This window comes from Dermacentor silvarum, chromosome 11, assembly GCF_013339745.2.
Source record: "Dermacentor silvarum isolate Dsil-2018 chromosome 11, BIME_Dsil_1.4, whole genome shotgun sequence".
Taxonomy (NCBI): domain Eukaryota; kingdom Metazoa; phylum Arthropoda; class Arachnida; order Ixodida; family Ixodidae; genus Dermacentor; species Dermacentor silvarum.
The window spans coordinates 13193625-13220831 of NC_051164.1; the positions used below are offsets into that span (position 1 = coordinate 13193625).

A 27207-nucleotide genomic window follows, 5' to 3' on the forward strand; every position below is an offset into this window, starting at 1 on the left:
CGGGCTTCCGTCGAACCCTCGATTTCATTCCAGGAGGTACACGAGCTGCAATCATTTGCTCTGGAATGTACGATGAGTCATGTAAAAATTGCTGATGCACCAGAGACCGGTGAATTCAGTTCAACGACCATACAGCCATGCTCGCTGCTGTTGCTGTCCAGCGTTATCCTCCTTAAATAAGAGAGTAATAAAAATTTGTATTTCGGCCTCATACATTTGGCAGTGTTTTCGTCGTTACCTTCACCACCGCGGGTCAATATAAAAAATATCCTTACCCAGATTTGTGCCGCTGTCGTGACCTTCGATGAGAATTTGAAAGATGGATATCCACCGATGTCATGTCCTGGCCTAAAGAGCAGATCGATTTCTTTACCGATATCTGCTGACTATCGATCTGATCGAGTTTCTATTTTTTGTACCACAACTTTTGCAATTTCATGGGAAACTTCAACTACGCGCAGTCAACACTTGCTTTTCGATGCTTGAGATAACTATTTTTAATATACTTTTGTTGCGATTGCAAACAAATACCTTCATTTATAGGTGATGACACAAAAAGTTCATTTTATTATTTCTTGTACAGAATGCACAAATCAACTTAGCGGATCAGCTTTGGCTATACACAAAGCTATAAATTATTTGCAAGTAATGAATGTGTTTAATGAGCGCAGTAGAGATGAAACAAGTTTTCACACTATCGCTCAGCTGCGATGGCCGCAAATTGCGACACTGAAAATCACCCGACTTCGGCGCTGTTTCTTTCTTTTCTTTCTCTCTTTCTTTCTTTCTTTCTTTCTTTGTCTTTCTTCTTTTTTTCAGCGCAGTTTCAGGAGTAAATAAGCGAAACTTCTGATGCCAAATTAAAGTTCCTTCGAAAGTTAAATATGTAAGGTACGAATTTTGTAAGGTACGAGTTTGCCTAATAAAAAATGCCATCTTCAGATGTCTAAGCCTCTTTCTGTCGATAAAACAAAACTTCGCTTTTATCACGCAGTAAGGCTGCAGACTGAGTAAGACTGAGTGCAAACACTGGCAATCTTAATAAAGATCAACATATTTTGCAAGCAACAAAATTATATGATCAAGGCTTATATAGGTTTAAGAGCATGTGTATGTTTTCGATAAAGATTGAGTTAGTAGTGGGTACATTTTCATTACCCAATGTTTTATTATTGGCGCAATTGTTTACTCTATGGTATAAGGTTTGAAGAACTTTCAAGCAATTTGCTGTCAAATGTTTATTAAACTATGTTTTTTCCGATCAAAACACGTACGCTCTAGCACTACATATATGTGCAGTCCAACGCCACACATACCGCAACACTTCTGAAACCTTGGCATTTATTGCAAGTTTATGGATTTTAGCGTCTGAAAACCACGTATGAGATAAAAGGGACGTTACAGTGGTGCGCTTCGGATAGTAACCACGTTGGGCGCTTGAAATAAAAACACTTTGCAGGATCGAATTCGCGCTTCAAGGTCATGCTATTCATCGCCAGAAAGTGCGTCAAAGCAGAGTGCAGACGCACCAAGGGCGAAGAAAACCAGACAAAGCGGTAGCGATGAGCACTCTTTTTCCAAGAGATTGGAAATTTATTAACATGGAAAAGTACAAATATTGCAGTACAGTCAGAACTATATGCCGGGAATAACATCTTTTTTTTATATATCAATTATGTAGATAATCTCTGTTTACAGCTCTTGGTTTAGTTAGCACTTTATTATTTCATCGCAGTTTCGTCTCAATTTTTAATGTCGGCATCACAACATCGCGACGCCATTCTCAAAAATTTCCAGTCGTCGGTTAACATTAAAATTTCCCAAGGAGTTTGTTTTCCTGCATATTAATTTTTTCCAATGACGGTGCGACGCCTGTTGCGTTGCGCACGTGTTGGGAAGGCTCCTTTTCGTGAACGCCGCGCTATGCGAACGTTAGGAAAATTTATTGCATCTCCAGCTTCACCCGATCACACCTGGCCGACCGGTCGTCGTAATTTCCTTGTGGTGATCCCCAGGTGGCGCGAACTTCACAAAATTCACAGGAGTCCGAAAAATTTTCCAAATTGCAGAGGCGCACATTTTTGCGTCTAGATTGCTTGCATTTCCTAATTGGGATTTCCAATACTTCCAATGTCGATCGGCAGACATTTTCCAATATACCAAGGACACGAGCTCGTTCCCAGCACGTGAAGAAAAAAAAAAAAGTCGGGTGAAACACCGGTTCCACTTCATAATTTTTGGCCTACATGTTTTTATATTTTCCTATAGAAGCTGTTTACAGGAGAGTTTTTATAGACGAGTATTTTTTTAACACTCGCATGCATATCGGCACTTTCAATACACAACCAATGTTTCCAGTCAGTGTGTACTTGTGTTTTGTCTTTTTTTTCTTTCTCTCTTCTCGTCGTAAAAGCGACATAAAAGGCGAATAAAAAGTCCATTCCGACAAGACGACACCACTAAGTGAAAGAGTCAGAGACAGCAAACAACAAACACAGCGTTACGAGTTCCAGAAATATATACCACCGAAATAAGAGACGACCATAAAACCCAGTCGCATACAGGTAGGCTTCCTCTCTCAGTATTTTTTTATTATTTTATATAGAAACAGTAAAGACGACAGTAATGACAAATATTAAGTTAGCTTTCCTATTTTAGATCAGCACTTCACGATTAACGATTTCACTGCGTTCATTTTTTTTTCTTCATCGGACACAACTGTCTAAGCAACCCCCACAGCACATCTCGTGTTGAGTGTTTAAACGTTGCTTCTGGTTGCGTTTAATCTTTTTTTCTTCCCTAGTTGATTCAGAGCACCGCCACTGGTCGCCATCTTGGCTCCAGAGTGTTACCAACGCCTCACGCTGTTTGCCGTTTGTACTTGCCGGCCGCCAGAGGGCGCTTGAAATGTAGAACAGAAAGAACCGCACGCACATTTCCGGCCGTCGTCAACGTGCCCGGGCCGTTCCGATCTTCTCAAAGAGGGAAGAGGGCGGGGTCAACCAACGAACGCGAAATTTACCTTTCCACCGCTGGGTGGCGCTCCAGGCAGTGTTTTCGTACGTCCCGCGATACCTAACTTGAGCGCGCAGTGTTGGGTCACCCACTCACTATAGCCTTTAGTGTCAGTACCAATTCTGATATTTGTCCCAGAGATGCGGCTTTTATGCTAGCTGGATTCACTCATAGGAGGTGAGTTTGGCACAAGGCTTTCAGGATACGCGAGGTTTGCATGACCGCACATGATTCATTGCGAAATTTGGTCAATTTATGTAGTTTGCACATGTCACAGGCTTATTGAATAAGATATGCAGTAAAATTAGTTATGCAGTTTAACCTCCACAAAATTGCCAGAATTCGGAAATGATTCGCCAAAGTTTTGGACTCCGGATAATTTCAGTTATCTGGGTTATATGCCCTGACCCACTGCACGTTATACAGACAGTTTCCCAATCGTCTCCCTATGGAATGCAATTGTCGCAGCTGGGATCGAACACTCGACTTCCAGGCTACGCAGACGAACGCTATCTTGGCTGAACCACTGTGGCACACAGTCAAAAAGGTGTTCAGGACTAAACATTTGGGCTAGTTGGTTTTATAGAGGTACTGCGGCCATACCGTTTAAGCGACGCAGACAAGAAATAACTGAGTAGAAATGAAATGGCCATATTGACACTGCAGTACTGCACGTTGACTTGTCGCCTGGCCTTGTTTCCGCGGGTTGTTCGTCATTGGTGTCGTCAAGCTTACGTATTAACGCGCCACCTTTGAATGTAAATGTTCAGCTGAAAGTTAGCGGATCCATTTCTTACTGACTGTCGGCGTCGCTTAAGCGATATGGTTCTAGTACGCAGTGTTCACTTTGTGGAAAAGAGGACGCGAAGGCAATATGAACTAAGGGATGGGACAAGCGATAGCGTCACTCGCAACTAAGTTTTCCCCTGTCCTGTTCATTAGCTCATATCGTTTCGCACCCTAATTCACCACAACGAGTATGAACCAACGAGCCCAACAGCAAGTAGTGTTCCCCCTGTAGCCAGAGACCATCATCTCCCGCCCCATTTCGCATAGCCCTATCGACCAGTCATCGAATGAACGGTGCCGAGGCATCGGCACGGCGAATGCGGTAGGGAATGCGAGTGTAAGCAGCTCGGACAGGCTCGGCCGGTGACGACGAACGGAATGCGGCGTCGGATCAAAAGGGGGACAAATCGGGCGCAGCTCCGGCGGCCATATTTTGTTTGTTTGTGTCTCTTCACACCTAAATTGGTGGCTCCCTGCGGAGAGATCTAGCGCACAAGTACGGGAAGGAATGTGGCAAACGTCAAACCGCACGACGAATTGGTGACATCAACCGCGGTAACCAAAATCTGCTAGGCCTGCGCGAGTGCTTGCGCATGCGTCAACGCGGGGCCCGAATCACTCGCCGAAAGTGGACGGTCGAAACGAAGTAGCAGCAGCACACCGCGCACGACGCTGCTGCCAAAAATATGTGCTTTTAAGCTTTTATGTGGGCAGCGTTTTGGCGAAATGACAAGGCTACTTTCTTGCACTGTTGGATTTCTTCACCCTCTGATGCCTTTAACAGGAAGGCGGCAGAGGCCGTCCGGCTATTTAGCGAGAGGTGGCATCACTCTCACCGATTTCAGTTGAAGTTTAGTATGACCATCCCTAGACACGTAATCTTTGCTGTTTCCGAGTGTCTCTTGGCGTCAAAGTATGAGCCGCATATTAGCCTAGAGTGAATATCTAGGTTGACATTAGCGTACCCACCGCTTTTCTTGGCAATAACCTTGTTCGTTACACAGAGGTAATATGTAGAATTTACAACGTAGATATAGCAGTGATGCAGCACATATTTGGGGAATGGCGAGTAGGCCTATAAATCTTACATATCATGCGCGCATGCGCAATGCACTCGCGGGCCTGCGATCTGAGTGCTTGGAATCATGACGAAAGCACAACGGAGATTGTAACCGAGCCTAAAAACGTGGCCAATTGCATTTAGTTTTCAGCATTTCACTTTTTTGTTCTCACACTTTCCTTCGTGGGTTAAGCTTAAGCCTCGCGAGCCCCGGCTTCAGAAACCGAACGGCTTCCCATTTTTTCCCGCTCCGTGGCGGGAAGCGAAGTCCACGCGAACGTTTCTTCCGCTGGAAGTCGTGCTCCACCAAAGTGGCAACCCACGTCGGCAATGAAGAAATGGGAAACCCAGCAATCCAACTAACTACTACTAAACATTGAATAAACAGTATTACAAGCAAAAAGTCTCAGAGGCATTGATCGTCAAGCTTAGCGTGAAAGCATCAAAATGCCAGAAAATAAGATAATCGCTATCCTGTACTGAAAATTTTCTGACAAGGAGACCTGCCGCTCAAGGCTACACGGGTAACAACCGCACTTTGCAGTCATGACAGTCCATGACTTGACCAAACTTTTACGTCGCGGTGACGAAGGAAGCGTGGACTTATCCAGGGCACTGTGACAATATAAATGCCAAATCGTAACATAAATAATAGCGGCTGCAATGTAGAAAGAGCCAACCTTGGACAGAAATGTCAGAAAAAATCACATCATACAGTCGTCACAAGAAAATACTTTCTCATTGCAGAAGCCGAGAAATGGGTCGGAAAAAAACAGCGTAGAAAACCAAAGCAGTAAAATAATGCCACGCCTGACAAAGACGAAACAATGCCTCCTTGTGGTTAGCGTAACTTCAACGAACACAGAGTTTTACGAGAGTATACCATCGTTTAAATAAGCATAGTGGACATCGAAAAGATAGTTAGTAGAGATTACTTTCGACACACGACTAAAAAGCATACATATAATTCTAGATGCAAAGTTTATGAGACGCTAGCGGCTTTGCACAAAGGTCAAAAGCCCGGAGGAAAGGGAAGCAGGGGTAAGGATATGGGGCATAAAGTTTTGAGAGGGGGAGGAGGGAGGTTGGGGCTTGCGCAGCCAAAAGATGGCAAACACGTGCTCGAAGAAACCTTAAAATAGCTCGAGATGCTTCTTTTGTATATGATTTTACTTTTACCGTGACATAAAATATTCTGCCATGTTTCCTTTTTTTTATTTGTGGAGAGCATTTCAGTTTGTCGCCAAAACACGCATCATCTCCTCGCCCCTCGAAAAAAAGGAAGAAAGAATCATCGCCTTCGAACTACGAGCGGCGGTTTCCAGAGCTTTGAGTTCTTCAAGCACGCAGCATTTGCCTGCAAATCCCAGAACGAGAAAAGATGTTCATGTATCGTAAACTGTGCAGGATCAGTTACTCGCAACCACGGGAAACCTTGCGACGGATTAAGCGCGGAGAACTGCGAAGTCGGCTTGTTCCCAAACCCTTCCTTTCGTTGTTGCGTTGATCGTCAGCACAGAAGCATGAAAGGATGAGATTATCAGCCGTGTTCACGGCGCTTATTTACTAGCGCTCTCTTGGGGATGGGCTGAACAAATCGCTTTACGAAACCTTAGCAATTCCGTAGCTGGAGCCTACACACGCAGAATTCATCCTGCGCCTCACGTTACACGAAAATAGCGTCTGCCTCTTAAAGTTCTCACATAGACCCGTCCTTTTTTACAATTCCAATGCAGCCGACGATGAAACCGCCGCTTCTCCGCTCAGCCAAGGTGCTTGCATTCGGAACGCAATCAGTGTCTGGTTTTCCCCACCAGTCGTGATTCCAGAAGGCGATGAGGAAAGCGGCGAGGGTCGGAATAAAAGAACGAACCTACGCAAGCAGACGTCGAAATAGACAGACGAACAGGCAAACCTGGACAGTATACGGTGAGCGGAGAAGTAACTCTATAAGGGCTTAATTATACGTAACACCTGGCTGAAGTCATGCGCGCGCGAAAGCGACGCAGACGACCTTGACGCCGAACCGGCCGGTCACTGGATCTGCGCAACCGGAAGTGACCTCGCACGTCATCCTGAGCACGCGGAGCACTTCCGGGCAGCAGCGCACACGACTGCACGCAGACGGACGAAGCTTCGCCACTAAAATACTCATATACTGCACGACGGGGCACGAGGACGTGGGGGAGTTCCGTAAAACGGATAAAGAGGACGCCGGTTGCGAACGGTGTACGGGGCCATTGAATACAAAAAGACACCTACGCTTAATATAATAGTCGCTTAGCGTACGTACTGTCACAATGAGAGGAAATAGGTGGAAAAAGGGCGGCTTCAGCAGCGTGGAGAGCTTCCTCTTCTCTTAAGAGTGTTTACGATGTGTGTAAATAGGCTTAACTTGTCCACAGTTTTACACGCGGTACGCAATAAAAACCACCGGCCTGAACGCCTTCGTCTCTCTTGCCCCCTCAGGTATATATAAACTTTGTGTATGCGTGTATACATGTATATATATATATATCTATATATCTGTCAGTGTATGTCTTCCCCAACTGCAACACATTCTTACATTCGGGCGTGTCATTCTTCTTACGCGGGCACTACGAGAATCCGCTCAGCTTCCGCGAGGCGGTCTCCGCCCCCCAATGAATTTCACTTCCAAGCTTGGCTCAGGACTTGACGTTAAACCATGCTCGGCCTCTCTTGATCTGCGTGCTTTCTAGCTAAAGAAACAAAGGTAATACGAAACGTGTCTCGAGATTGCGAAGATGGCGGGCATGCAGCGCTCCTTCTGGAGGTACCATGAAGTGTTCGTGTGCGTGTCTGCGAGCTGACGCAACGGAAACGGAGCGCGACGGGCCCGCAAGCAAAGAGCGACGCAAAAATAGAGTGCGATCTTGCATTACGACGCCTCAATAGTGACGCAGAAAGCAGCAATTGGGACAATCGCGACAGCTGCCGATGGCGAATGTGTGTGTTGGGATGTTGGTTGTGACTGCGCTTGGTTGATACGACGAAACCCTCCCCGAGTAAAAAGTATGAGATGCGCGTTCCCGCTCATTCTTAAGTCTTTCGCCGAGCTGAGCTTCCTGAATTGAGCGCCATCATTCGTGACGTAACCGCTTACGTCAACGATATCCGTTTCCAGAGGTTTAGCTTGTAGAAACCAGTGTCCCACACCGATTACCTCACTGCTCGTAGCGCTTCCCACTTCCAAGAAGTACAAGATGGGCTTTGTGTTTCAGAAAGGAAGGGCAGAACGACCCGACGTGACGTGAGCACAGGCACCAGTAACGTCATTCCTTCGAGGAACTCTGTCTGTGTATCCCCACGACGGGACGTATCGCGAGTGTTATACGGCGCCCTGGTGGCCATCTGCGTCGCACGTCATTCCATGTGTGTCGCGTTCCCGACACCTCCACGCTTGCTGCCGAAATCAAGAAAGCGGCCCCGCAGAAAATACACGTTCAGGCATGTTCGCAACGCGAAACGAAGATGTCTATGGACCTTGAACGTACGAATATGCAACGAGTCTCGCGACTATTGTCACCTCACATGAAAGGGCTGGAATGCGTAGAAACTCAATTCTCATTGAACCTCACTCAAAAAAGCCTCTGTGTTTTCTTTTTAATGTCGTCATAGAGATATTCACAGGAGACACCGCGGACAGGTTGTAAGGGATATAGAAACGTATTTCTCGTTTTCATTTGTACAGCGCGTTCTGTAACGCGTGAGCGTGGTAGCAAGTGCTGGAGAAGTACTCCCGCCTAGAGCCGTCCCTGCGATCCCCCAAACAAGAATAGGGTAGCTAGGGCACGAAGCCTCCGGGACCAAGTGAGCAAAAACACTTTTTTTTTCTTCTCGCGCACCCGACCGTGGTGCCGCGTAGTGTTTGGTTTAGGAAACTGCGCTTGTATAGACTCTCACCCTCGTCCTAGTAACTGTCATTTTTCAGGTGGCGCCGCCTCGCAGTACGGCCTAAGAAAAAAAGCACCCGCCAACACCGAACGCGAAATTCTTTAGTATACACATATACTATTGCACATGCCTTGCGTGTAGCGCGTTCGTGTTTTATCCCCACAAATCACGCCACCGCGTGCTCTGGGTAGCAAAATACCGTGACACCCCGATCCATCCCTGGGGCGATTTTTGCCAGGCTCGAGGAAACGCTGTTCGAGCAGACGGCATTGTCGCACCAATTGCCCAAAGGATGGGCACCGTGGTTTGCTCGCCCGTCGCGCAATACGACACATTCGTCGTTCCAAGGGCATGGGAAACAGGGGCCGGAGCGGCAAAGAACGTTTCGTTGTTCATAAATACTATTTGTATATATTACACTTTGTCGAAGATATATATCAGTGTTTACGCGGCATGCGATTGCCCTTTCGTGTCTCTCGTCCGTGCGAGATTTATATATATATAAAAAAAAAAACTTGCCGCGCCGAACATTGCAGTCACAGCCGGTGTGTAGGGGGCAGTGTTTTGCCGCGACCTGTTTTGTCTAACGTGATCACCGTGTCAGCCGGGGGAAAAAACGTTCCAGAGGCTTCGCCATCTTGAAATCGAGTGACTTTGGAATGTCTGGGAAGTACAGAGAGAACCGCCATACAAGGCGGATCTGGAATGATGGATGCTGCCTGGGAAGCAGAAGCAAAATTATCGTTACATGTTGAGAGACGTTTCTTAGAATGAAACAGCCAACGCAGAGCCGTTGCAGACGACCAACTGCCTTTTGTGCAGTGCAATTACGTTTTTTTGTTTTTCCGCCAGCACTTACAGATGAAGAGTACGAATGCTGCGAGATCTTTCAATTATGTCAGATAAAAAAACTGTGTGAACATTTCTATGCTGGCACTTAAAGAGTGACTTCTTTCTTTAACATTATAAGAGTATGAGTGTCTTAGCTATTGCACCTTCAATTATTCCAGAGTACTTGACAATTTAACAACTATGTTCCTGTATAAGGCCAGGGAATGTTATCAGATAACATGAATACCTGAGTGCTCATAGCTCAGCGTATCACGTTCACGTTGACTATCATAACGGGAATGTCCAACTGATAAACCTACGGGATACCAGCTTTTTAAAGCTCGCTTATCGCCTGGAATGACAAAGTATGAAACGCCAGAGAATTCTCTAGAGGAATGTGTGTAAATTAGGTAGACCACTGAGCTTCAACTGTATGAATGAAACTTTGGGCGCAAAACAAGAAGCACAAAAATGTAGCCTCGATATCAGTGAGAAGTCAGGACAAGTCAGGTTACCATTCACTGCACCACGCAGTGAAGCCTCGAACGTCTGTGCTACGAGAGAGAACACCTGTCAAAACAAATACACAAAGGCGCCATCAGCAACAGCACCTCACAAACAGAAATGTCACAATAGATACCAAATGCGCAATAACATCCAAACCGCACTGAGGAGAGATCATTTTGCGATCACAGACGACACAGCAGTATAACACCAATATCCAGAAGGCGGAAAAGTTGAAAACACTCTATACAGTCCTTTCAGTCGTATAGCTGCACTCGAAGGACTTCGGGGTGACGCTTATACATTCATTTTTCTGTCGTAGCAGGGCTGGGCGATCCCTCCATTAACCATGCTGTTCGAACCACCAGCTGCTTGAATGCTATTAGCTTTTACGCCAGCTTAAGCGGCACGTCATCCGAACGACGCAGATATTCTTGTGAAGAACCAAAACCTTTTATCTTAAACTTAGTCTAAACCCGTATGCTACCGCATCCAATAAAAACGCATGCCGTTGCAGCCGAATATTCAGTGCTATGTACGCCAACAACACTGCATGAAAATGTGATCATCATCAACATCAATTCTAGCTGGGCTAGAAAAAAATACACAAAAGTCCAAGTGAAGGTCATCTCACCCGCCGTATCACCGAGACTAATGTTCCATGCCACAAGCGTCGAAAGCGATTTCCTACTGCAGGTTTACGGGATCAATACAACTAATTGATTATTCGTGCAATCGGTAGGCCAGACGCCGGTAATTAAAGCAGGTGGATATGTCGGACCGACGCCCAGCCCTGCTACAGAACGATGATAAAACTACACTGTCGAAAACGCTTGTCCGCTGCGATTGACGAGTTTCAATACACAAGAGACATAGATTCGCGAGAGAGAGTGAGAGAACAAGGAGCGTAGAGGAATAAAAAATTTCACCCCGAATTTAAGCCCTTGGGTGCAAAGCCCTATTGGGAATTTTAGAGGAGAGCTTGGCAGCAGTAACAACGCGAGTCACCACCACGGTGATCCGCACACCATATTATAATCGAGCTGCACATGTTTGAGTCGTAACTTTGTTCGTTACCTAAGCTGTACTCGCAAGTTCTTATTTTGCATACCTAACTTGTCATTCGGCAAGAGCCACTTTCTATTGTCCCGACGGCGGACGTTAGGCTGTTTTCAGAAGTCTGCAAGGAAAAAGATATGGCGGCGATGCCAAACAATTATAAGCGGTCAGTGTTGCTGCCTGTTGAGATAATTTAGTGGCATACTCACGCGTGGTCGAGGCGCAAGTATTCGCTGAGAACTACGCGATAAAACGAGTAACAGTGCCATAGTCGTCAGATTTCATAGTTTAACAGATCTAAAATATTGGTAGCGAATTGTGCCACAAGAACCAGAAGTGTCTTTTGCCTAAGATATCCTGCTATACAGTAGAAAATCTATGCCCTACCATCGATTCCCACGCCGTTTGAACGACTACAGCGTCAAATTATTTCCTTGTCGTCACAGTATGAAATTATGCAAGGTTGCTATTGCGTACTCTTATGAGCTGTCGAATTCGCCATATGTCCTGCTGTCATTGGTTGTATCAAATGATCGCACTCTCTACTTAATGGCTGAAACAAAATAACAAAGAAAGCACTATGAAAGAATTGGAATCTGTCCGTAGTTACGAACCAATTTGCAGTAACCTTAGTGCAGTCAACGTTCTGGGCACGATAATGACTTAAGCGATTTCATTGACGTGACTTCAGTGACTATCTGTGCTAGAAGCGTCGTAAGAACAATTCAGTGAGTTAGCACCTTTGAATTCGAGTTGGCGCTTGGGCACGACATGGTTGTTCAGCGCCTGTGGTGACGCAGCGTTATCCCGCCCTCTAAACTAGTACCATTCTATAACGACTGCAACAGCAGTCAGCGGGGGCACTACTTTCTCTGTGCCAAATCATTTATAGTGTTATGTGAGTGCGGAAATCACGGGTTTTACCTGTGAAAGATACCAAGTGAAAACCCAACGACAACCTTGGGCATACATACCCAAGAAAGTTTTTAGGTGCACCTAAACCATGGCGTAAAGAGTGTTTTGTGTAAAACTTGGTCTCAAACACCATTTTTCAGCTTTCTCACGAAGGTAGCCCTGAAAGGGACGTAACTGCCACCTAACTCCGCCAAATTTACATTCGTTTGAGCACCAAGCTGGGCGACGTATGGCCTTCAAATTTATATAGTGCTGTGGTAAAAGTAAAACGAATGGGTACAAACACAAAATATGAAATGAAACAAAAACTAAAACAAACGCATGCAAAAACAAACTCAAGGAAACAAAGGAAAACCATTAGTCGGTTTAAAAAATGGGACACACTTTTAATACATATTCTTCTTGCTCTTTCTGACAGACAATATGCGAACATTGAAAGCGGAATGGCAGACAGTATTGTGTCTTTGCTTTGGACAAAGCAGTACATTTTGATAACTGTTTTCATGCTTCAGACGGGTGCCTGTGGAAACTCAGGGTCAAAACAGAGGCAAACGCAGGGCCAAAAAGCAAATGAGGAAATCAAAACAAACCCAAACCAAGGATTTGACAAAACAAGCGTTCTTGTTTGCAATGAGGTCAGTCTTTGACAGCAAAACAAGCAGGCGGGGATAATGTGCAACTCAAGCAAATGGTGAAACAAAGTAACGTTTCTCGACCAAACGTTCCGAGAAAACAACAAAAGATGAAACTCACAATGTGCTTGTAGCGTAAAAGAACACAAACTTCTTCAGATACAAAGCAATGTGAAACTAAGCAAAATAAAAATAAATTTCTGCACGTGAGACGCGACTAGCTTGGTGCAAACATAAATATATGGATGTAAATATAGCTTGAATCTAAACAAGCAGTACCATCAAACGAAAAGAAAAAGACATACAACCAAACTTTACATATGCAGTGAATCGTGTGTACATTGTGTGTTTCTGGTCATGTTAATGGGCTGTTTGGTTTAAACCGCAGAGTCAAAAACCTTGGCTTGTTCTCAACCAACGTGTCAATGCAATGTTAAATTCAGTGTCAAGTTGAGTTTCTAAAAGTTGGCAGATTTTCATCGCGCTGCCGATAATATAAAAAAGGAGTTTTCGAATGAATGCGATCACGAACACGGCAGCCACAGAAAGCAGCGACAACCAGCTACTGCGTTGTCACCTGCTCTCTGTGACTCGGTTCCGAAGTATAGTGCTCGACCAGCATGCTAGAAACACGACCCTCTAAAGATCATGAGTAAAAGTTTGTTTTAAAAAGTGATTACCTGAAAAAAAAATTTCACCCATCTTAAATGCCTGAATTTTGCACAGAAAAAAAATATTGTGATGCGGCCAAGGTGGCACAAACACTTTTGTTTCGAGGAAACCGCGATCTGCAAACCCCACTTTTTTTTTCTTCGTTTCATTTCAATCGTGAAACATTAAGCCAGCCTTCGTGTGTGTTTGTCTGCATGTTTGTGCTTGTTTGCATGTTAGTTTCTGTTCAGCCTTTGCTTTTATGTTATGGTCATGCACTCTCATTTCGGAGCACTTTCCTAGCTTTCCCATTGGTCCGTGCAAGTCGGTGACGTAAATCCGGCGTCACATCTGTGAATCAATGCCTCCTCAACCCCCTTTCTTTCACTCACTCTCACGCTGCATAGGTTCAAGACTGGGATGGACTCAGCCGAGAGGAAAGATTGATCCCCCCCCCCCCTCCTTCCCCAACCCTTAAAAAAAAGAACACGCTGCAAAGCGATACATTATATAAGCACACACACCTATACAATGACGCAAGCGAGTAAATGAAAAACATCTCGACACTCACTCGAGATGTTATCACACCGGGTCACATTTAAGTCGCAAAGCCGCGGCAATTTCTTACAGCAGATAACACATAATACAATGCAAAACCGCACACTTTTAAAGCAGCGAAAGCGCTCTAAAATACAAACAGGGGGTAACGCACACATTTCTCCATGAACGCCAGCAAAACCATCACAGGGTGGCATGCACATAGTCAAGGGTGCTGAAAATCTAATAAATATTCATACACGTAAACATTCTTGCAATTTTGCGCGCTGAAACATCAAGTGTCGCGCAACAGATGTTCAGGGACAGTCACACAGAAGTGAAACGTGTATGTTAAGCACAATTTTCTCTACATCTTTAACAGGAGTGACATTCGCACGTCATTTCGCAAGGGGTGTTGGTGCATATGAATGTGCATTGTGCTGATGCATTAAGCGGTGTTTAATTACAACAGAGTGCGATGTCCAAGCTTCATACGGCCGCAAAAGATCGGCAACGCTCGTGACTGTATTCATTTGCATGAAGAACATTGACTGGCGTTGAAGAGGAGAAACCCCGCTTGGGGATTGGGGGTGACATTTACAAACACTGACCTTGTGAGAAAGGCTCGCCCTTCCCAAGCAAGGCTACATGAGACACACGTGAGAGAGCAGTGCTTTGCACACGGACACTTAGACGTACAATGTTCTGACCATAGTGTACAAATATTCGAACACACGTGTGAGTGACGAAGACCTGAGATCAGCAGTGTACGCTTCTTGTGGGCCATTTTCACATGACAAATCGATGGATGCATGACTTTTTTTTTCGGTCTGTGTGAGTCAGCGATAGGACTAGAGTTTCACTCAATGTGGCGGCGGCGATAGCTGCCTGCGGCCCTTCGACAACGAAGATAAGATAAAGTACTAAGTCACGATTTGTGTGAGTGCTTGCGCTAGTTTCGTCAAATGCTTTTCGAGAAATAAAGCGTTCGTCGAATTGTACGTGCCGTAGCTCCTATGGCATAATCCTTCACTGCACCAAGGTTTCTACAAGAGATGCAACTGCAAAATATGCCCCAGCCAGGGTGTAAGAAGAGTATATATCTTACACCGTGGACCCAGCGTCAAAGAGTGGACACTAGTTCACTGCTTAGACTAATAAGACAACTCTCAGGACTCGTCTTCCAGTAGCAAGTCTTTTCGCGAAAGAAGCCTGACCCCTCAGGCATGGTAGACTTTTTAAATGTTTAACAAGTGTACGGAAAATTCTATTGGATATAACATGGCTAGTCATCCAATTGTAGCTTGTGTATTCTATACAACAACCCTAGTTTCAGGCCAATACAGTTCACGCGGTAATTTATTCACCCTCATCCTATAGATAGCGGCGCAAGCGGCTCGCACAAATCGCACAAAGTGGTGTGCATCGCAAGGAGCATCCTGAACGATATCGAACGGCGAATTGAAGGTATGTTTTCATGAGCCCTTTGGTTACGTCGACGGGTAGTGATTACGACGATCGCGCACTTTCTTTCACAAATCTGCCTTTTTCCGGTGCAATTGTCAAACTTTCCGTCCGACTGATTTGGCGAGAAACAGCGTTATCTTTAGAAAGAAGACAATCACCTAGTTTCACTTATGTTTCACTGTATATTTAGGAGCTCCTCGCGATGAACACGTTCTGCGCTGCTCTCGAAAGCAACGCGGCGGAAGACAGTGACGTAGCGTACGCGAAATGGCTTGTGCGTTGCAGAGAACACTGGACAACTGACATACTATAGCTACAGATAACCGGGCAGCCTCGTTTCAGAAAGGTTCATGCGATAGAAAAGTGTGCGATAAGTCATGGTGCCAGAAAGATACAATTGGAAAGTAATGACGATGCACGGGCGACTATTTTTTCCACTTACAAGCTTCACGCACACTCTACAATGTGTACAACATAGTACAATGCCAAATGCACATTATACATAAATACAACACTTTCACAGGCAACCCTTTACTGTCCTAACCTCAAACTGAGTTGAAGCGTTTCGTGCAAAAGTATGTTACAGGAAGAGTTGGAAGAGAGAAATTAATACCGAACGGTTAAGTACGAACGCCTAAGAGCTCAAAATGAAGTCAAGAATAAATATTGGATATAATGAATAAATGACTTAGTTTACGACTAACAGAAATCAACGCGCTTTAAAAACTTCCAGAGCCATAATTTACAGCCGCACTCGGTAATTTTTTAAGATGCTACCCAGGAACCTATCCATTGAACTATCGCTCAACTTACGATGCAGAGAAAGCCAATAGGAATAAAAATATGTATATCAATTTATATCAAACTGCAAATTTAAGCGTTTCTTTCGCGACAAAAAAAATAATTTGCTCGGAACTTGAACGTTTGTTATATGTTCCTCACGTTTCCCTAACGAAAAAGGCTCCGCATTTGGGTTGACAAACCAACAGGTCATGCGGCTGGCCCATTAAGATCTTTGGCCGCAATCGGACTAGTGAACGAACAAAGCTCTGTAGCAGGCGGCGTTTCGACTTGCTTTGCAGACGCGCCCGCAAGCCGACGACACTGCTCCATGCGCGCCAGGCGACTGGTTCTCAACGTCCCAACGAAGAGGACGAAGTGCTTAAATAAATAAATAAATAATGAGTTTTTTCATAAATAGTTCAATAAATATATAAATAGACACAATGAGTACATTACACAATGACTGACTAGCCTCTTCTTTTCCGGTGCCAGTAGTCGAAATTTAGCTGATTTAGGCGAAGCTGCTGGCTGCCCAGCAGAGTCAATTGTTCTGTTCAGCCTTCTGTCGTTTTTTTTTTTGTTATTTCCTTGTCAGGAAAACTGCGACTGCATGCGTTTGCAGCAAATAATAAATTGGAAGTGCAACTTGTTTTCAGTACCTTCTGGCGCTGTCGTTTTAAGTTAATTACGGTGCGCTTATACCCTTAGCAAGCTAATTATTTATCCCAACCTTCATATGTGACTCGTTAACAAATATTTCCACAGCTGAGATGTCGAATGTAGGCTTTCTATACTTGTGGACGATATCCCTCAAAAAAAAAAAAAAAAAAAAACAAGCCATGCCCGAGAATTGAGAGATGTCCATTTCTCTACGAAGCCTAGTTTCACACATGCCAAAGCAATGAATGAAAAATCGTTCCAACAGCCTAAGAGCTTGCGCAGGCGATAAATGAAGGTGTCACGGTTCCATGTTTCGTGTCATTTTTTTTCGTTTTGCGTCTCATTACGACTTGTGCAGCCATCGACGCAACGGCACAGTAATGTAGCATCATAGACTAGCGACTCCGCGCGTCGTTTCTGTTTGGGTGTGTGTGTGTAACGCACGAGCATGGGCACCTACGTTTTCGCGTGAAACTACGCCTTTTTTTTCTCTCTCTCAACTTCAGATCCACCTTTGTTAACCAGTGACCGGAGAAAAGCGCCTAATGAAAAATGTGCCTGGAAACACAAAGTTGTGGAGAAGACCTTAAAGCTTTCCTTACTAGGTTTAGGTCAACATTATATGCAGCGTTCCTTTTAACTGCGTAAAGACAGCGGTGAGTGAAATCAAACAAAGCAATTATAGCAGGTTCTTTTTCCTGCACTTTTTTTTTCTTTCTGACGTGGAAATCCAAAGTGCATCCCCATTCCGACATTCCCAAAATTCCTGCTCAGCGATGCACTTTAGAAAACCTTCGCAAAATATGGAGTCAACGGCGATCGCGCGCGTGTGCAATTACGTAATTTCACGCTGTTCCTTTTAGACGGCAGCGACCTGTTGACAAGCAATGCAAGTTCTACACACGAATTATCAAGAGTTGGAGAAATAACTGCCGGCCTCGAAATTCCACGATGCCGTCTGTTGAAAGCGATCTGCGCGCGAACTGACTAATAAACACGCGGTCTCTATCAGTTTGGAAGTTGAGAGAGTCCGCAAAAGCACGGGCGAAGTTTTTTTTTTTCTTCTCTTCGACAAACCATCAGCGTATCGCGTTCGTAGGGCCCTCAACGTTCTGGTTTTTCAGCTCCAGCGTCCCGTTTCTTGCTTCCCATCTCCCAGCGTCAAACGTCATCTGCGCTTTTTTAAGAGTCATTCGGTGAAGGGCTAACGACAAGGGTGCTCCGGTCTCAGTGTCGGTCTGTGCCGCTGTCTGTGTGAGTGAAATGCGTCGTGTGTGTGTCACCAAGGTATGTGATTTCTCTTTCTATCTGTGTGTTGTGTCCCAGTTTCATTGAAGAGAAGCTTTCCGGGTTTTTTAAGCAACATCGTACACGTAGTATTTCCCTATTTTCTTTACGATTAGGTGGGGGAGCGGTTAGGTAATAAAAGGGGGAGGGGGTAAAGTTTGTGTCTAGCTGACCGTCCGGTACAACAGTGGCACGTTGGACCGTCAGGGCTGAAGGTAGTTCGTGAACGCCAATGATGTCACGAGGGATTCAAACCCTCGTCGGGTGTTTACGAGGACAAACCCAAATCGAACAATTGACCTGGTTACCGATCAAACCTGCATTGGTGGTGTCTCTTGCGGGCACAAAATTTTGCTCCTTAATTCAACAAAGCAATTCTTAAGTGAAGCATTGAAAAGCATGGCTTTCTTTTGTTTGGCAGTGCAAGTCGGGAAACGTGCATCCATTACTTTGTCCTCGCTCAGCCAATGTCAAATGATGACAGCAGCAACAAGAAATAGACAAGCTTTAGCCCGATCACTCGTGCTTGAGCTTCAGTGTACAGGCAATTATTTAGCACTTATTCCAGCCCTAGACCTTAATGATAACAGCGTATCTGTCCTTTGGAAGCAGCAAGGGCCTCGCGGTTTTCTACCCAGATAACGATCTATCTTCAGCAAGACGCACACATGTACCGGACGGTGGAGGAAACAGAAAAGTGTGTGTGTGTGTGTGTGGGTGTGTCTGCACGTGTGTCTGTACGTGTGTAGACGAGCGCCTTAAGACTTGCACTTGTTGGTCTTGAAGGAGACCTGGAGCACGCGGTTGCCGAGCGTGTAGCCGTTCAGGCTCTGGATGGCGACCAGCGCCTCGTCGTAGTTGGTCATGGTGACAAAGCCGAAGCCCTTGCACTTGTTGGTCTGGAGGTCTCTGATGACCTTGACGCTCTGCACGGCCCCGAACGGGCCGAACAGCTGCCACAGCAGGTTCTCCTCCGTGTCCGGCGCCAGATTGTACACGAAGATGCACCAGCCGGAGCCGTTCATGGCCGAGCCGGCCAGCAGCGGGTTGGCCAGCAGGTCACCCGCCAGCGGAGAGTACCGGCTGCGGAATGAAAAGAAAAAAAAAACGTCCTCACGGTCAACCCCAATAAGTCCCGCTTGTTGCAACTCTTGTGCAAAATTAAACGACTAAATGTGCAGAATACACGCTACGTCCGACGAAAGTTGATAACCAAAACACACGACGTTTCGACCCCCTGCGCGGGAACCGCCGTTCATAAATCCAAGGTCTTGAATCCATTCGCCTAAGTGATCCTCAACATGTGGACCTTTAACACTTTTTATCCCCATCAGACGACGCTTCTCTGGGACCTCTGATTTGATAATTCAGCAACATAATTAAAAGACTGGATTAGTTAAAAGCTACGCATCCGCGCACCACGAAAATGTTTTTTTTTCTTTTTTTTTTCTTTTTGTCAGCTGTATCGCGTGCCGGGCAAATTCCGTCTTGCGTGCTGCCTTAAGGCAGGCAAAGGTCGCCACGTGCGACTTGGCGTCTGAGATCGGGAGCGCATGCGGATTCTCCGAGGCTGCGTCGTGTTGAAGCCCACTACTGCCTGCCTGTACAGACATCGCTGCTTGGGCGTGGAAGGCAACGTAAGGGAGCCACGCACGGCATAATCTACAGCGGAACCTGTAGATGTGTGTGCTGTCCTATGTGCTCTCTCTCTCTCTCGTCCCCATCTTTCATTCTTCCATCCCGATCCCATGTGTAGGGTAGCAAACCGGTTGCTAAAAAACAACCGGTTTGCTACCGGTTGTTTTGTACAAAACAGGTTAACCTCCCTGCCTTTCCTTCTCCACTCTTTCCTTTTTTGTCATAAGAGACGTAGATAGGACGCACTGCCGAAGAATACTGGTACTATAAGTGTCGTCATTCGCAAAGGAAGAGAACGTCCCTATCCCACCGCTTATTGTGAACCGTATTTGAGCGCTGCCGTCCTTATATTGATCGATGTCACGCAGAGCTGAATAACCAGTCGTCGGCATCGAAGTGTGCAGTGACTGGCCCTCGAATGTCACCCCGCCGAGCAACTCGCTCTTTTCAACGATGGCGATGCTTCGGTGTATGTATTGTTGCTTCACTTCGAAGGCTATATCTCCAAATTGTCGCTGAAAGTGCTCGCGGGCTAGCTATGTCATCAGCGCAACCGAAAACCCTCCTGACCTGCTTGCGCCACAACGTCTATCTGGAAACCTCTGGAATTCTGCTTTCAAAACCCATTAAACATGGCATGTGCCGCAATCTTGCACAAGCCTGTAGAGACTGCAGGTTTGCTGCGGCACATTTTTGAATAATGACGTGACCGTTGTATCGAGCTGGGACATAAGACCAGTTATTGCTCGCGTTACAGGTAATACGCAACCATAGTTCCATTTAGCTCAAAAAGTTCAACACTTGAGGTGGACAACAACGAGCTGTAACTCCAGTCGTCAAGGATTTCCTCATCCTTTCCTCGGTTGCGTTTTGGCTGTGGGAAAGAAGTCCCCCGCCGTCGTTAAGGCGCACAATGCCGAAATTCTGGATATACATTTCTCCCCCTCTTAGCTTTTGACACAAATTGCTTACGAAACTGACACCTTTAGTATATCCTCGAAACACATGTACAGGGGTTTCAGTAAATAATGGCCTCATTTCTTGCGGCTGATGGCATACAAAAAAAAATATTTTACAGATTTTCTTTCTCCTGTGTAACGCCTACCTAGTAAACTCCCGAACGCCGTTAACGTTTCCAGTGGCAAAGTTCTTAATCAAATCTTAATTGAATTCTGGGGCTTAACGTCACAAAACCGCACCTTAGCTAACGAGGATTACGTGGAGAGCTACGGATTACTATAGAACTCTCCGGTTTTCTGTTTGTTTGCTTTTTCTATCGTGCACCGAAAGCAAAGTACCCGCCATCGTTGTTTAGTGGCTTATGGTGTTGGGCTGCTAAGCACGAGGTGGCGAGATCAAATCCCAGCCACGGCGGCCGCACTTCGATGAAGGCGAAATGCGAAAACGCCCCCGTGCTTAGATTTAGGCGCACGTTAAAGAACCCCAGGTGGTCCAAATTATTCCGCAGTCCCCCACTATGGCGTGCCTCATAATCAGATCGTGGTTTGGCACGTAAAAACCCCATATATTTTTATATCAAAGTACACGAGTGCTCTTGCATTCGGCCGAACTGGAATGCGACTACATATCTACAGAACCACCGTGGAGGGTCGGCAAAGTGCCTTAAAGGAAGCGAGACCATCAGAGAGTGCACAGCCACTGCCAGATCGCCTGTAACCCTAGAACTGTCTCGCAGTTAATACAAAGCCGAAAAAAAAAGCTACGTAAGCACGCTGGCATATTGAGAGCAATGAACAGGCTCACAAAGAAGCCCAAATTAAACGCCTTCAAGTGCACCCGAACTACACGTACTCCTAACCAAAAAGAAAGCGCGATGCTTCTCTGAAGAATCCAGCAGCCAGCCAGCCCGTGCAGCAGTCGCCGCATGATTCCCTCATCGGTCGCCTAAATGCAAGGAGGCCGCCAATGTTTACGAGGCCATCAACTTCCGCTTCTTTAGCACGAAAACTGGTGACTGCGCCCTCGTGGCTAATCACATAAAAGCCAGTTTTCCATCCCGAAGCTCCCTGGCCCCAATCCTTACACAGGCTTCAGCGGTTTCCCCGAGAACCGCTCAGAACGAGGATGCGACTTTCCAAGAATGCGACTACGACGCAGCAGCCTTTCCCCCATAAACTAGGCTCACAGCCAACCACAACAAAAGCAAACTTACTAAACAACAAGGAAACACGAACCACCTACGAGTATGACCCTTTGGCGCGCCGTGACCCAATCCACCTGACCGTAGCCTCTCTTCACCGACCCCCGGGAGCCTTAGCGCGTAGAGAGCCACGCGACACAAGACGACCCCCGCTGCCAACGGCGAGCGCGCAGAAACGACCCGACTAAAGACCCGAGGCTGCTCGCGTCGACGAAGCGCGAAGACGTAATGCGGGCCACTGGCACGCGAGTGGCGCGGTTTGCGCGCCCCCACGGCCGGCACTGCTCGGGAGTGCGCCAGGATGAGCGGGGGTGCTTTGCTCGTCGCTCTCGTTTACGACGCCGATATTAACCTTGATGAGCGTCGCAGTGAGAGAGAGAGAGAGAGATGACCGCCTCTGCTCACCGTCCTTCCGCCGTCGCGAGGAAGCCATCAGGCGAAATTTGCAGCCAGCGGTTCCGCGCCGGTGCGTCAGTTCGAATACATTAGGCCCACTGAAGCTTCACTCGCAACGTGCACAAGAAGCGCGCGATGTACGCGGTGTTTAGAACGCGAGAAGGGACTCCAGATTTGCGTTTCAAGCTTGAAGTTTTCCTGGTGCCGACGCTGATACACCAATACGGGGGAATTCATCACAGCGGTTACGCAGCAAATAGCAGTGAGTAGAGTTGCACATTTGAATTTAGGAAGTGTCGCTATCTGGACAAAGATTAGGTATGCCATTTGATATCGGAGCAGAGTGAGCGCCACCCGCGCAATGAAATAAAAGGCTCCTCAGTGCGAACGAAGAATGTCCCACCGCTGTTGCTACGGAACACGCTGACCGGTAATTTCAGAAAATTCCACATATTACGTGTATTAAGTGAAAAATTCGCCTTGACCACGTCGCACACCTTACTGCTGACGAAAGCTGCATCTCCAACGTGATCGCTAGGCGCTACAGGCCCAGCGAGTTCCTCTTGCGTGCGCATCGACAGTCGCAAAGCGGATACAAGAGACTCGTCCCGAAATGGTAGCGGCAGCCCAAAGAAAGCACGCAGGCCAACTCTACACGTGACTCGGAAATCGCGATCGGCGTCTCAATTATAGAAGCCGAGGAAAACGATCGGAGAGGAGGAAGAAGTGAGAACGCGAGGACGACGGGGGGGGGGGGGGGGGCGCACCCCTCTTTCCTGCCCCCCCCCCCCCCCGAATCCCCAGGGAAATGGGACCACGGCAAGAGCCACGTCTGCGCCCACCGCAATTAGCGTCATTAGAAGGCAATCAAACGCGGACCCTTCCCCTCCCCGCCAGGCCGCCCTCCGATGGCCGCTCGCGATCTTCCGTTTTCCCGTAGAGCTTTTCCCGATGTCGCTATCCCGACAGCCCTGCCCTGTCCTAAAGATGACGCCACGTCGCGTTCGAATTAGCACCTCGAGATCGCTTGGCCAGGGCTGGACGATATGCGCTCAGCGTGGTAGCTTGCGGATGACTGCTGCGAGTTCTCGTGTCTGTCTTCGCTGCACGCAAGTTCTACACCGCTGCCCGTGCGCGCATGCCTTTTGAGGAATACGCGTGCACTTTGCAAGCTCTATAGCTTAAATGTGACGTCACCTGAAGCGGTTAGCCGGGTGGTGTATGGGTCCCGGGAAGCGGCGCTGCGGCGACAGGTAGGCGGCCAGCGGCGCGATCGCCTTGGCGTTGTTGCTCGGGTTGTTGGCGAACTTGACGGTGATGGGCTCCGTGGCGCCCCCGTCGGCCGGCACGCTGTTGTGCAGGTGCTTGATGGCGCGCTCGGCCTCCACGCGCTGGTCGAAGCGCACGAAGCCGACGCCCTTGGACAGACCGGTGATGTTGTCGCAGAGGATGCGCGAAGTGATGATGCGGCCATAGGGAGAGAAGAGCCCTTCCAAATCCTGCTGAGTCATGGACTTGGGCAGTCCGCTGACGTACAGGTTGGCACCCTTAATAGCCTCACTACTAGGGCGGGCATACGACACCTGCACAGAGAGACAAAGACATGTACTACTGCTCTGACGAAAACATTTCCTTATGTAGTTGAATAGACTCAAGAAAACAATGAAAAATGAATGCCACGTAACTAGATGAAAGTACAACTTCCGGTGAAACCAATGCGGGCGAACCAAACTTCTCAACAACTGAAGGTAATATACATACACCGGCGGTCCAAGAACAAAGCATCCTTATTTTGGTCAGGTCATTGCAGGCTGTAGTCCAAAAGATAAACATCGTTATCTGAAGAAGGAAACAAAACTCTGTGCGGCCAAGCCGTCACTAGTATTATTTTAGGGCAAGCTTGATGATGTCTTTTACCATGAAGTACTAGCGAAACCATCATTGTTTTTTTAACTCCCTCCGCAATTGGGCCATTATGGACGCCTTTGTTGCTGCTTTAGTTTTTATTAGTTATTACAGTTAGCACGAGTTACGTCGTAGGCTCGGTTTCAGCGGCGAATTAAATTTTATGCGTAAGTGTCAAATGACCCACTGAGCGAAATGCAGCTCCAATAAGCTGAAAGCTGGGGAGGTGCGAAGCATGCAGTGATGCACCGCTAATGGGCACATAATGCCTTAAGCAATGGCCCATAACCCCCGTAAACGCGGCCTCTCCACTACGACGACAGAAGTGAAATTCTACGCTGGAATGATGAGCAGCAACGCAGCCAGCTGTGGAAGACGACGACGAACGCGGGAGCAGTGGCACGAGCGCGTGCCGAGCGCGAGCACGAGCCGCTTGCTTTACCGTGACGACGACGACAGGAGACGCCGACAGCCCGAGCGCATAAGGTGCTACGATCACCGACCGCTGTTGCGCGGAACACGTTCCGTATCTATAAACAAACCACTGGCAGGTTGGACTGCGCGGTGTGCAAAATGCACAGTCCATATGCTGTGAACCCATTCACTCGATTCATTCAATGGATGGGCATCCATCTTCAAGCGTTGTTTCCACTGCAACACAAGTTTCAGACTGAATTTTATCTACCCGGAATTGTTGATGGTAGAACGAGAGAATGTGCTGTTGTCGCTCGCGGTGGAAAACTTGAATAAGTGTCCTTCTCAGGTGCCTAGATGACAACAGCAAGTACAAAAAAATCCTGAACAAGTGCGCCTGCTCCACTCTTTCGTTTTTCTGTATGCGTTACCTTTGTGCGCGCTGTTACCTGACACTTGATGGCGAGTTTCAAGACGGTGAAGTTAAATCTGGTGAAGAGGCATTCACGCGTGAAGTTCCCAGCGAGGTTAAGAGTGGTTCTATTTATAACGTTACACGCTCACATGCGCCCGAGAGCGGTAGAAAAAACATAAAGCATCATTTCTCGCGTTATCCAGGTCGGACGGCGAAAGTTATTTTGAAGCAGCGCAGACACGAGGTACGCCGGCCGTCCTCGAGAAGCACCGTTATTATGTTCGCCATCTCTCGCACGCACGAAAAGCAGGACGCGTGGATAAAAGAGAGAGAGAGAGAGAGAAAGAACAGGCGAGAAGACCAAGAGTACCTCGTCGTGGCAAAAGAATCTCATTAGTCCGTCGCTGCTTACGCCAAGATGGCAGAGAACTGGAGAATAACACGCGCACGCGAAAAACAACCGGACAAAAAAATAAGAAATGAAAAAATCGAGCCGGTGTAACGCGACTCATGCCGTCGACAGAAAAATCCACACAGGTTGTCGGGCACGAGAAGATTGCTGGCACCGGAAGGCGCCTACGCCGCGAGCAGTTTTCTTTTCATCATAAAAATTACCTGATAACCAAAAAGAACTGGAGAAAAAAAAAACTAGTTTCGCGAATACTGGCAACGAAGTGATGAGACGGCGCAAACTGGATTACTCGGGAAAATAAAATATTAAGACGAAACAGAGAAGGAGCAAACAGAAGCGAAAAGAAAGCACCACGATGACGTAACGACGACGAAGGCAAAGTGAATTTAGGCGACGGCGAAGCGGGCTCAAATTTTTAATCTTCCTCCGAAAACTGGCGAGAAGGAGGGGGCGGGGAGGGTAGTGAAGAGGGAAAGAAAAACACAGGAAAGTGTCGCGTTAAGCTCTAGCGAGGAAACGAAGCGGGAGCAAGAAGAGAACGGGGGCACGCAAGCACGTTAGCGAAACAAGCTCTGTAACGACATCGGGCTACATATTGGCTTTGCAGTTATTAGCCGAGCGCGGCGACGTCCGGCCGTTTTCTCTGCAATGGCGTTTTTTTTTTCTCCTTTTCTTTTTCGTGGAACACGCTGACAGTAAACTTTATTTGGCTTCAGAGTTATTGGATACCTGTATTAGTTCTTTGGGAACTGCGCTCCCTGAATTTTGTTTGTCGCTGCTCTTTGGGGATCCATTTCACGTTATTTCTGGGGAGACTCTGCGGGGACATTAGAGCGCGTAGCAAAAGGAAGCGAAAACAATAACGAAGCACACCACAACGCTCTAGTTCGAATATATATATTGCAGGAAGTAGCGGCCTATTAAAGGCGCCCTAGCCCTCCCACAACTGACTCTCCCCGTGACCGAACTCATCATCTCGTCTGCGCTTGCAAGACGGCAATTTCCTTAAGGGGTAAGTCAGTCGATTCAAAGAGTGACATACGGCCATTCCGTATTTCTGATTATGTCTGCTGAAGTTACTGCACGAGCCGTCTAGCTTCATGGCGCGCGAATACAATGCAATCGGCCAAGAAATACGCGCAGTCGCCCTCGCCCCTTCTTGTGGCCCCGTCATATGCGCATCTTTTTTTCCCTCTGAGTCATACTTGATGCAACTATGTGACGCTATAGCAGCGCTGGGGTGAACGGTCTCGAGCAGAGTGCGACACAAGACGGCGCCGTACAACATCGTTCCCCTCGTGTCCATGTACCCCGGAGCTTCGATGCTCGACCAACGCAGTAAAGGCAGAAAGCTGAACTAGTTGTTTGACAAATCCCCTTCCTCCGGTACAGCGTAGCCAACCGGAGATAATCTCTGGTTAACCTCCCTGTCTTTCTTTTGCCTTTCTCTCTCTCTCTCTCTTTGACATATCCACAGCGCCGAACACACGAAACCGCACACTGTGATTCAAGACATGGCGGGTGGTGAGCAACCACAGTTGATATTCAGCGCCCGGCCTGTCTTCCTCACTTGGTATGTTTCCGCTTTTAGAGCGTTGAAAATATGTAAAGCCCAGCGCTACATTTACCAGCCGTCGCTCGCTTGCTTTATTTTTTTTTCTATCACTGTATAATAAATATATTTCACCTCCACGGTCTGCTTTAGTACCTTCACGCTGCTTTCAGGTAGAGACTAACGCTCCGTGAATCCGCGTACACCTC

General features: G+C 47.0%; 1 protein-coding gene across 6 annotated transcripts in view; it reads right to left on the reverse strand.

The window, feature by feature from the left end:
* Window positions 1–1557: 1557 nt before the first annotated feature.
* The window catches only part of LOC119433950 (ELAV-like protein 3), a 171750-nt gene continuing 146100 nt past the window's right edge, over window positions 1558–27207 (reverse strand). For all 6 annotated transcript variants that reach the window (XM_037701240.2, XM_037701241.2, XM_037701242.2 and 3 more), the window contains 2 exons: window positions 23498–23883; window positions 1558–19188 (listed from right to left, as the gene is read on the reverse strand). In XM_037701240.2, the coding sequence (XP_037557168.1) occupies window positions 18864–19188; window positions 23498–23883 (711 nt within the window). In that variant the 3' untranslated portion in view covers window positions 1558–18863. The remainder of the gene's footprint in view (window positions 19189–23497; window positions 23884–27207) is intronic.